Below are 12610 nucleotides of genomic sequence, written 5' to 3' on the forward strand. Positions count from 1 at the left end.
ACCATCTGAGCCACCAGGGAAGTCATTAAATTAATGAATAAATAAATAAATTGTGGGGTCAAACTTTCTATACAGATGATCAAATTCTGATATCAGGAAACGCAATATGGCAGAGTAGAGGACTGTTGAGAGCATTCAGAGATTTAAGGAAGATTTGCTAAAATAGTTGGTCCAAAAAAAAAAAAGTAAAAGACAGACAGGAAGGAAAATTTTATAAGTCAGCTTGTTTACTTTAAAGTAAAATTAAATTCTCAGTAGAAGAATATGGATAGTTTCAGATCAGTCTCCGAATATCTAATGAACAGTTTCAGTTAGGAATCTAAAACCTTTTACTACAGAACAAGATTAGAAACATCCAGAAATAGAGCCAAATCACATAGTATGAATTCTTCAAAAGTATTAAACATTTAGAATTAAGATCCATAAGTGCATTAGAACTTTATGAATTTATTTTGATAATACTTCAAGAGTTAATGATTACTCGGATCCAGGAGGGATCAGTAAAGAACCCTCTTATTGGCAAGGTTCCATGTCTGCTCTCAGTTTGAAGAAGATAACACATTCAGGTGAAAAGACCATGATTTACCAAGAGTTCAGGGATCACAAAATTTAACGTTAGGTAGGCTGAAGTGGGGGCTTCCCAGGTGGCACAGTGGTAAAGACTCCACCTGCCAATGCAGGAGACGTGGGTTCAATCCCTGGAGTAGGAAATGGCAACCTGCTCCAGTATTCTTGCCTGGAAGATTCTAAGGACAGAGGATGCTGGTGGGCTATCGTCAGTGGGGTTGCAAAGAGTGAGTGCTTGTGCGTGCCTCTGTACTCGGTGCATGACTGAGCGCACGAGAGAGAAGCTGAAGTAAGAAAGAGAGCTGTAAATGTGGTAATGAAAAGCAATATAGATATCAGGGATGAGGTAAAGTCAGCACTCAGAAATAAAAAAGCTCAATGAAGAGAGATGTTGCATTACATCCAGAAATACAGAGGTGAAAACATGGGACAAGTTGGCAGATAACGGTATGTTTGTTCTCAAAAACAGGTCAGAGAGTCAAGACTTAAGACTCTGAAGCAGTTGATAAGGTGTTGCCATGGGGCACGCGGGAACCTTGCGTGCTGCAACCCATGGGGTCGCCAAGAGGTGGACGCGACTGAGCGACTGAACAGCAGCAGTAACAAGGGGAACTGGGGGCTTTTCCCAACTGGCTGTGTTCCTTGGCTTATCCTTTTACCTGTTGAAGAATCTTTCTACTTCATAAACGGAAGAATAGCATAGGGCCTAATATTAATAGTTATTTTCTGATATGCTCCTGGAGACAATTTTTGTTGTTTTCATATTGTTTTCTATAGCTGTAATTTTCTTTAAATTACTTTAAAAGTCATAGGCTAGTGCTAAAAAGCATGGTCGATTAATGATATTATCTTGGTGTCCATTTATAAAATTTTATAATACCTCATTCAGATTTGGGGGTACTAATACCAGCCTATTCTAGAAATGTAGCATGATGAACATCTATAGCAAGTCAGGTGTTTTGAAATGTCAAGAACCAACAAATAACCTTCAGATACATAAAATTGTTGAAGTTTAAAACAGAATATAATGAAATTCCATAGATATGTAATTATGATAGCATATTTTCCCAGTTGATGCCCTCAGTGAATTTAAGAGTAATTTAAGACCAAAAATGAATGTTTTCTGGTTTAGCATTCAGCCACCAGTAAGATAATGTCTAGGACTTGGAGTGTATGACTGGCTACATCTAATTTCAGCATATATATATATATATACACACACATATATATATATATAAAAGCAAAGAATTTCTTCTGAAAGAATGAGTGCTTTGTGAGGGGTACCTTATTTATGTTTCCCTACCCTTCTGCCTCAAAAGGATTTTAAGTGTGACAAAGAAGGCATCATAAACAAGCAGGTGCAATTCACCTGCTTTTTAAAGCTGAATAATTGTTTCTATTGGAAATAATAAAGTACTAGTTTCAATCAGTATTTGTGGTCGTTGATCTGATTTATTGGTTAAGAGAGTTTGTTTTGCTTGCTTGCGTGTGTGTAGTTTTCTCCCCGGAATTTCACTATAAATCAGATGTACACTGTTCCTTTGAATAGCTATTTAATAGTTGAAGCTTGAGGTAACTAATTTTTATGAGATAGCCAAGCTTTTCAAAATATTCTCTAATGTATATACATATCTGATAAAAGATAAGTTAAAAATAATTCTCCTTGTATTATTTCCCTTTTAATATGATGATGCTGATTACAAAAATAATAGCTAACATTTATTGATGTGCCAGACTGTAGGCCAAGTACTTTGTCTTCATTAATTCAGTTAATCCTTGCAGCAACTCAAGTAAGCAGTATTATGTTTCCACTTCACAAAGTCTGAGGCATGGATGGGTAAAGTAACTTGCCCAAAGCTATGTGGTCGGTAAAGACGGGATTCTAACTCAGTCTGATATTCGAATCCCGTGTACATTATCAGTTCACTGTAATCAGTTAACTTACCATATCCTGTTTTTCAAATTCTAGAAAAAAAAGTAATGTAGAAAATGATAACCTAAATCAGTGGTTCCCAGCCTTGATTTTATACTAGAATCCTGTGATCACACCCAGGGATCTTGATTTAATTAGTATAAGGTGAACCTGAGTTTTAGGATTTTTAGAAACTCCTCAGTTGATGTAGACTTCCCTGCTGGCTAAGCGGGTAAAGAATTTACCTGCAATGCAGGAGACACAGGTTTGATCCCCCGGTCAGGAAGATCCGCTGGAGAAGGGAATGGCAACCCACTCCAGTATTTCTTGCCTGGGAATTCCCATGGACAGAGGCTACAGTCCATAGGGTTGCAAAGAATTGGACACGACTGAGTGGCTAACCACACACACAGCTGATGTGCATTTAAGGTTGTAAACCACCATCCTACTCTGCTGTCTGACTGGAAATGGAAGCATTAATAGCAAAATCACCCCATATGTGTATGTCTGATTACAATAGGAGTAAGGTTAGTAAGTGCATGTTTAAAGCTATGAAACCATTTTTTACAGAAAAATACTCTTCTGATCGATTTAATATGTAATGATGTTTTAAATATCATGTTTTTATTTTGTTTTAAATGCAGACATAACCCATAGTTACCTTGAACAAGAGACTACAGGCACAAATAAAAATACCCAGCCAGATGAGCAACTGCCTGTGAATTCTAAGGGAAGCATGCATCAGAAATCCAATGAATTAGTTAATGAAGCTACATATGAGAGCACAGAACTGCCAGAGCAGAGATCAAGGAATTTTCAAGTCATCAGCCCTCATCCAGGTGATGAGACAGCTTACTGCACTGCAGGAAAATCCAAGTGAGTGCTAGCAGCCTTAGATTTAGAAAGTGAGAATTGGGAGAACTTTTCCTTCCTCTCTTCTTCCCTCTGTCCCTCCCTTTCTTTTTGATGTGGCCTAAATTTGATGTATGGTTAACTTATTAGAATTTGGGGAGTTTTCTGCTATTTTCATTACATTAATATCATGTGTCTAAATCACTGAGTGAAAAAGCACAGGATGAGCCTGAGTGAAGGTCATGATGATTTTTTTTTTAATTGTTTTTGTTTGTTTGGTCCTGAGGTTTTATATTTTGTTGAGTATTGTTTTAAGTGACTTTTCATTAAGAACCTGGAAATAACTATTACATTGATGAAAATGGTACATTTTTCATCAGAACCATTACCTGGCAGCTCCACGAAAAGACAAGCCCAAAGATATGTTTTGCTTTTGGTCAGCACTGTTCTTCATTTAAATGAGTTTGACTTCTTTTAGAAGGGTCATCTACTCTCCCATTTACATTCCTTGATATTTTACATTTTGTAGTTTCTACCCAGTCACTTTACCTACCTATTTTATGAAGAGATTTGAATTTGTGACACCTGTGACTTTTGCCTATAAGAGTAAAATACTTTGATAATTAGTCATGTACTATGAAAATATTGCTACGTTTAAAGATTCTCAATGACTAACTTATAATTATATTGAAATATAAATATTGTGTTTTCAGTCCAGACAAAATAATAATTATGAAATACTTTTTAACAGAGTTTTATGTGGGAATACCTGTTTGTATTTACTTAAAAATTATGAAATAGATATGTTAATGAATATTGATATAATGAAGTAGATATGTTAATATGATCCACCCTCTTGGCAGTCAGTTTTATTCTTATGAAAGTGCAGATTGGAGTATATTTTGGGGGAGTAGGGATGAATGAAGAGGTGATAAATTTTATAACCACATGGGAAAGGTAAATAGTAGAGATTGGGCTAAAGTCATCTACTTTTCCCTTCCCGTCCTTTATAGTACTTGCTAACAAGTTAACTATTATTCTCAAATAGCATACACATTGTCAAAAATTTATTTTGCTTACCCCTAAGTGTTACAGGAATAGGTTTTCATTTTTAATATGCTGTGATTTTAATAATGAAAATATGATATTCTGTCATTTATAATGAAAAATTATTTGTTATTCCCAGTTTCAGAAAGGTAAGACTGTATCTAGAGTCCTAACCAAAAGTACAAATTGAATTAATGTTCATAACCCTTTAAAAACTGAATTCTTTAATTTTACTGAACCATGCATCTCTATGGTCGTGGTGGTTTAGTCGATAAGTTTTGTCCAACTCTTGTGACTCCACAGACTAGTCCTCCAGGCTCCTCTTGTCCATGGGATTTCCCAAGCAAGAATACTGCAGTGGGTTGGCTTTTCCTTCTCCCCGGGATCTTCCTGACCCAGGGATCAAACCTGGGTCTCCTGTATGAATCTTTATAGTTATTACCAAATGTTTTTCACAGATTTAGCTCTTCCTTGTGAAATTGGTATATTAGTACCTCTGTGAATTTGTGATGTTTATTCTTTTTCATCCATAGTATTTTCTTAAGAGAAATTTTAAATTAAGTAATTTTACATATTTATTGTTAAACTTGTTTCCCCTGTTTGAAGTATAAAATGTATAGATCCTGTATGGTAGAAATTATGTGTATGTTGTTTTAATAGTTTTCTTCATTACAGCTTTATGGACCACAGAAATAGTGATTTGCATTGCGAATGTACAATTCCTTGTCAGGTTACTTCAGACTTAAGTAAAGAGGAGACAATAGCATTGCTTCTAAAAGAATTGAACAGTCTCAAAGCAAGCAATAAAAAGGTACAGTATAGAAAGTCTGATAATTGTAGAGTATACTTTTAGTTATTGACCTCCTACGTTTGCTTTGTCACTCATCATAATTCACTTTTATTGTGTACTTTAATCCTGTAACAGTAGCCTCATGCCGTTGCCATACCATGCCATTCAGGGTATGATTGAATTGAGACATGGGCTATGAAAAGCAATTTCTTTTGTTTCCTACCTTGGTGGCTTGCAGTATCACTCGCTTTTTCATAATCTGTAGTACTTTGCATAGGTGCCTATAAAATTCAAGTTTTACTTCATTGGATTCATGTTACTTTCTTAACTTTTTTTCTTTGTAGTATCTGTGCCCTGTATTTCATTTCAGTACTGTATGTAAACTTTAAAGTAGCAAGGCTTGGAAATACTGTCATTTACCTTGTGTTATCTTATATTGCTGTATTTTGTCCAGTCGAATTTGTCATGTCACTTCTGACTCTTTTTCTACATTCCTTTGAGCTTTAAGTAATGTTATTAAATAATGTTCATTTTCTATGCTTCCTACTTTTCTGATTCTAATTTTCTATTTGTTTGACCTAATCAAACTGAAACATGATGTTAGGAGTGTTGATCATGTCTGATGGAAAACAGCACAAATGACAAAAGCCGAGGGAGAAATTAAAAATAAAACATTTGGAAGGACTCCATGTGAAAGCATGAGATATTTTCTGTACTTTCATCTAGCAATTATTTATTGCATACCGATCATGAGTCAGGTGCCAGTGCCAATTTAAATGGAAGTTGATGGCATAGCATTCTCAAAGGGAGATTTGTATCAAATATTAAGATTATTATCTTAATTAATTTTGTTTCAAAATATTAGAATTACTAAGAGAAGCTGTAATTTGTGCTACCCTTTATTTTATTACAATGATCCCTTCCAAGCCTTTTGCTTTAAGACAAAAGAATTTATCAGATTACTTTTTGTTGCAGTATATTTAATAATAATAATGTTCCCTTAAAGATTGTTTTTTCCCAAGAGTTATGTATTCATAAAGTTAATATGGTATTCTGTAAGAGTTTAGAGAAAGTAAAATTTAACTCTGGGATTAATTATATTTGTGCAAAAGATATATTTGTAAGAATCCATGTTTTTTTCAATGTTTTTTAGCTTCAGGAAAAACTGAGTAAAGAAGATAAAGAACACAGAAAACTGAAGCTTAAACTGGAACTCCAAGAAAAAGCAACAGAAGCTCAAATTGCTGAAAAGACAGCAGGTATTGCATATGAGTATGAACATATGGCATTAAAAATCATACACAAGGTTGTTATCTGATGTGGCTTGGTGAATACTAGCATGCTAGCTTATTTGCCAAAGGAGGGAAAGCTCTGGCTTTTTTTTTTGGCTGCTTAGAAAATAGGTGGCTTTAACATCCTGGTACTGGTATTAGTGAGAGCTTTACCTGTATTCATACTGATTTGGGCATTAAATGCATTGTTAACACCATGTCAATCCAATCACAAAAAGGTTGTTTGTTTTGTTGGAAGGGCCTGAACAAACAAGGGGAAATAATGATTACCAGTGCCTCTACCTTTCATCCCAGCAGTTCACATACCACTTATTGTTTTAGCTTGTTGAGAGGAAATACTTCTTTGTATGAAGATAGTCATATATTCATTGCCAGTGGAAACCTACATTTGATTCAAAAATCTGTTTTGTGAAGTTAATTTTCATATGATGACATGGATGATGATGAAGATAATGTTTTCCCTGAAAAGATTAAAGTAAAAGATTGCCTGAGTTTAAGATTATAAATGACTGCCTAAAATATGTTTTGGAGTCCATGTTCATTCACAAGTCTTTGTAAAGAGAAAAATTTTTAAATGTATCTGTGATGTGTTACATATATGGTCAATTATCTCTGATGGACTCTTTCTCTTGCTTTCTCTCCTTCCCTAAATCACTTTATAAATCACTTAACCTGGTTGCCTTATATAAAAGAATTCTGGTATTTTAGGTCAGAGATACAGTTAACAGGTATAATACATCTTCAAGACATTACTGTGCAAAGTAGAACATCACTAAGAAAATATAACAAAGATGATCAGAAATAAATATTCCAGCTAAATACCAGATGTTTGTTTTTTGATTAATGTTAAACTACTATGAATTTTTTGTTTCTTTTTTAGTGGGAAAATATGAAAGTAATGTATTCTAAGGAAATTTAACAGTATGTTAAAATGGATATTTCAAATATAAATTTAGAACACTTAAGTTTCTTGGCTTTTTATAATCAAATATGTGTACTAATTGCTGGAATGGTATTATAAGAAGTACATCTGTTTTTAGTGTTTGCGTTATAATTTAACTTTGTATATGTCTTTCAGATATAATTTATTAAGGTTTAGACCATTGTGATTTATTGAAAATCATGAATTAATATATCTGCATAGCTCATTTGTCTCTTGGAGGGGAAAACTGATTAAGCATTAATATTTACTCTTTAAACTTTTGTATAGTATAGCTAATCGTATGCTTTAAATATTTATTTATTGGTATATACTTATGGGTTCCCTATGACTAAACAGTATGAATCATGCCTTCAGAAGATGGAGAGAATTTGATTGCTTTATGATTCTTATTAATCAAATTTTCTCATTAATGACAAAATACTTTAATGTTGAATGTTTGAAAGATGTTTAGTGTATTTCTATAACGTCCTAAGTTGATGAAAATAAAAGTGCTACATAGTTTCTCTGGAGCTAAGTAATACTGTTTTAAATCAAAGTAGTCCATATTAACAGAAATACATGCTAAAACATCTGGACATTGAAAATTGCAAATAGGATACAAAAATGTACATCTATACATTTTTCAAATAAAATGATAATTAAAATATGTGATATTCTAAGGAAATAGCCATTTTCTTTGAGTATATGATTTGTAAATATATAAATAAGAATATTTATATCAGTATTAGTTATGATAGCAATAAATTTATGGTATGAGACATTTATGGTATGAGACATGCAGTAATTTAAAACCATTTATGAGGAATATTTAATGATATGAGAAAAACTTTATGACTCAAAGTTACGTGAAAATTAGGGGGAAGCTGTATTCTTGATATAATTTTGTTAAAAACTATATATACATATATGTAATATAAAGTTAGAGTCAAGTTTTGGTTTTGTGAATGGATGTCTAAATGCTTCAGTTACCAGTTTTCTGCCTTTTCAGGTTTTTTGCAGTGAGTGTGGATTAGATTTAGTATTAGAAAAAGTAAATGTTACTTTTAAAAGATGTAATTTTTTGTTGTTGTTACTTGCTCTCTAATCTTAAAATCATTCCTAGGTTAGGTTTGACACATAAAGATTATATAAACCAAAATTATATGAAATCTATGTGATGGCTTTGATCGAATGTTGCCATTTTACCTGTGCAAAATTTTTCTTGTCTTTCTGATTTTTCCCTTATTTATTTTTATGTCTCTGATATGTAACATATATGTATTAGTCCATCTTATCTCCCCCCCCAGTTGATTGTATAATTCATGAGAATAAGAATCTTGTATAATCAAAACCATATAAAAATAAAACGTTCCCAGTACTCTGTGAGAGAGATTGAAGTGGTGGGAAGACTATATAAGCTTTGGAATCAGATGGACTAAGGTTCAAATCACAGCTTTGACCCTTAATACCAACCATGTGCCTTTGAGCAAGTTACTTATTAGCCTCTCCCATGTCAGATGTAAATATTAACTAATTTACCAGATTATTTTAAGGATTAGAGATAATGTATAGAAGCACCTAGGGTATAACTGGTACTCAGTAAATTGTAGCTAATATTAATACTTGCTTACATTTATCTTTATGAAATTCTTAAACCTTTGATAAGTCAGAAGTCATGATGATATTTTTATTCTGTTTAGCTTTCAATTAGAATTAATAGTTTACTGTTAATAGATTTTAAGAGGGAAATAAAGAGAAAAGTGAAAGAAGAAGGTTTGGAAACCAGGATTGGATGATGAGAAAAATTCCCAAAAAATGTATTATCACTAATACATTTTACTTAAATGTGGATCTGAAATGAAATAGGATGCACAAGATTTGGGTTTTAATCTGATATATACTTATGGTAAACCTTCATGCAGACTGTTACTGTTTCCTTTGCTTCTCTGTTAGTTTTTAATGTGAATAATGTACTATCATTGTAAAGTGATTTCATGAGTTTGAAATGCAATTGTATCATGTATCTTGATAAAATCTCAAATGGTTGACTTTTTACCTTCCCCTTTTTTGACATCAGCAGCAGCAGCATCACCACCATTGATACTTTTAGTAGGCATTTAATTGGAACTATGCTGACCTCTTTAAAAGTTAAACAAGAAATATTTATTGAAGGGTCTGTATATACTAGACACTGTGCTAGGCACTAAATACACATCAGCAAATAAGACAGATTTGGTATTTCAGACATGTCTTTCTGTTTGCAGTCACTTCTTATTCATAATACGTCATTGTAGTAGGTGGTGGTAAATGCTTACTTAGACTTTGGATTCAGACCTTTATTCTAATCTTTTTACTACTTATCATGTGTAAGTGACAGCCTCACTAAGATTTGGTTAAAACCTACTTGATGGGTTGCTGTGACATTTAAGTGAAATAATGTTTATGAAGTAGTTAACCCATTAGAAAGCACTCAATAAGTGGTAATTATGATGATAAGGAAATGATGTTAGCATCTTGTTTCCTTAAGACTTTTTGATCTAATAGGGGGCATATCATAGTGTAGCTAATATAAATAACTATTTCATAGTTACTTATATATAGCTTTGTTTTTTATATTCCTTGTTAAAAATATATATTTTATTTACTTCATCTTATCCACATAGATTTTAGTTTTCCCTGACTTTCCAGAATTAACTTTGTTTGGAAAGTTTGAAAATATGAAAAATTTTAAAATCTCTACCAAAAATAGAATAAAGGAAAATATATGCTACGTAGGTCTTAATGTGTTTTAATTAATTAAATTATACCTGTGGATAATATGATGTAAATTATTGTCATCTATGACCTTCAGACTAGGAGATATTTCAGAGAAGCACAGCTGAAACATTGTCCTTTAAGTAAGTATCTTTTCTCATCTAAATAAAAGTGATTAAATCACAAACACTTCAAAATTTCATTTATTTAAATTGAATTTGACAGAGATAGTATTGTATTACCTTATTTGCATCCACTTAATTTTTCTTAGGTGAGTGATGTTATGACTTGTAAAAATAATTTGTTAATAATTAAACCCTTCATTTTTCTGAAACAATCTCAGTGGACATTTTTTTAGTGTTTAATGTCTTAATTTTTATTAATCTATTGCATTTATAGTATACAGAGGATGTGTGAATTTTTGTGCAAAGAATATTTATTTAAATAGTTTTTTTAAGTTATTTTTGTATTTAGAATATTTATATTTCTTTAAAAGCTTTATTTTTCTGTTTCTTAAACCCTGTCTTTAGAGTCTCTCCTCTATATGTTATTTTTCTTGCTTGCATGTCATCCATTAAAGATTAGCTGTGGAAGCTTGGAGCATGGAGAGATTATGAATGACAGAACAACTGCTGTAGAATAATAATCAGTTTTTGGTATTTAATGCTGTTTGACTTTTGCAGACACATTTCTTATTAACCTTTGGTACAAAGAGAAATCCAGGTTCCTGATATCTCATGGAGAAGATGAATTTGAGATCCTCTTCCAATTAAACTGAAATAAGGCCAATATTGGGTTTTAGCCAAAAGAACTCCTTAGTTCCTTATATAAATCTATCTATTTCTTAGTTACATTTTGCATATAATTCGGCGGTTACGTAATTTGCTTAGTTAGCATACCATACTGATTCTGCAAGCATTTAATCCACCTTTTCTCGGTAAACAAATTCTTTTCTGTGCATCCAAATTTAGACTGCTAGTAAAAACAATTAAGTCTTTCTTATTACAGGGAATTTTCATTTATTTTTGGTAGAGACAAAATAAGTTTATTGTCCAAAGCATCAGAACATAGAATCCCTGAAATATGTAACATGTTTTTCTATTCAGATTAATATGTAAATGTTAAAAGTGTAGATATATCATCTACTGTTGTAGCAAATATATTAAGATACCCAACTAGTTAGCATGTAAAAATAAAAATTGTTGTAAGAAAATATGTACATTGTTCTCTTGTAAAAAAGCTATTACTGTATACTGTATCTCCGATGATGCTGATCATATAATGATTAAGAAGAACAAGAGTCATTTAGTTTGGTATATCAGAAGAACAGAAAATAACATACTTTTAAGAAATAATGCACATTAGAATTCCATTTCTCTGTATATATGATGAGCATTGAACTTCCCAGGTGGCACTAGAGGTATTGGTAGGTGATGAAAGAGGTGCAGGTTCAATCCCTGGGTCAGGAAGATCCTTGGAGGAAGGCATGACAACCCACTCCAGTATTTTTGCCTGGAGAACCTCATGAACAGAGGAGCCTGGCAGTCTACACGCCATAGGTTCACAAAGAGTTGGACACGAGTAAAGCAACTTAGCATGCACGTGTGCATAATGTGAGTTAATAAAATATGCTAGTCTTTAACCTAAAACTTAAATGCCATAACAGTATTAATATAATGATACACTACATATATCTCTGTTGCATATTTATTAATTTGGAAGAAAAAAGGATTTCAAGAATATGGCTAGTTATTTCAGATTAAAACAAAAAGGTTCATATCTCTGAAATGCAGCAGGTAGAAATATTGATAGAATGCAAATGACATTACTATCCTTGGGTATAGAATCCTTTGAGTATTAAAATTGTAATGAGTGCTAGGTCAAATAATGCTTACAGGTAGAGTATGGCCAATTTTATAACCTCCCTCCCTAGAAAAGTTTGTATTTTTCTGGAAACAACAAATTGAACATGAAAAAGCAAAAACCATTATACATAACAATAACTAACAATTGGAAATATTTTACTAAGTATGGCATGCTATGGGCTTTAGCATGAATCAAACGTTTGAGAGCTTATCATGCAATTTGGGTATTTAAAACAAAAATAACAAAAGACTTCTCAAAAAATGATTCCTGACTTTTTCCATATGTTTAATGAATTCTAAAGCGGAAAATGTTTAGGTAACAATTATATTTCACAGAATTTTCCCATTGGTATCTATTAAAATTTAAAGTGTATATTCTGTGCAGAAAATAGGTTAAATACCCCTTAAAATTATATTTCAAAAGTGCATAAAATAATTGATTTTAATACTTCAGGGATAAGCTTATCTCTTTCACATTAAAAATTGTAGCTAGTATCAGATATTTTGAAGGTTTGAATGTAAAGATCACATTTTTAGGAAGTGTTTTATAAAAGTGAAAGTGAAGTCGCTCAGTTGTGTCCGACTCTTTGTGACCCCGTGGACTGTAGC

The 12610-nt window shown here is 32.4% G+C and overlaps 1 protein-coding gene across 3 annotated transcripts in view; it reads left to right on the top strand.

Moving 5' to 3' along the window:
- Positions 1-12610, top strand: part of MIPOL1 (mirror-image polydactyly 1) — a 284447-nt gene that overhangs the window by 70305 nt on the left and 201532 nt on the right. For all 3 annotated transcript variants that reach the window (XM_043921650.1, XM_043921652.1, XM_043921651.1), the window contains 3 exons: positions 3124-3355; positions 5054-5189; positions 6322-6427. In XM_043921650.1, coding sequence (XP_043777585.1) covers positions 3124-3355; positions 5054-5189; positions 6322-6427 — 474 coding nt within the window. The remainder of the gene's footprint in view (positions 1-3123; positions 3356-5053; positions 5190-6321; positions 6428-12610) is intronic.

This window comes from Cervus elaphus, chromosome 13 (genome assembly GCF_910594005.1).
Source record: "Cervus elaphus chromosome 13, mCerEla1.1, whole genome shotgun sequence".
Lineage (NCBI taxonomy): Eukaryota > Metazoa > Chordata > Mammalia > Artiodactyla > Cervidae > Cervus > Cervus elaphus.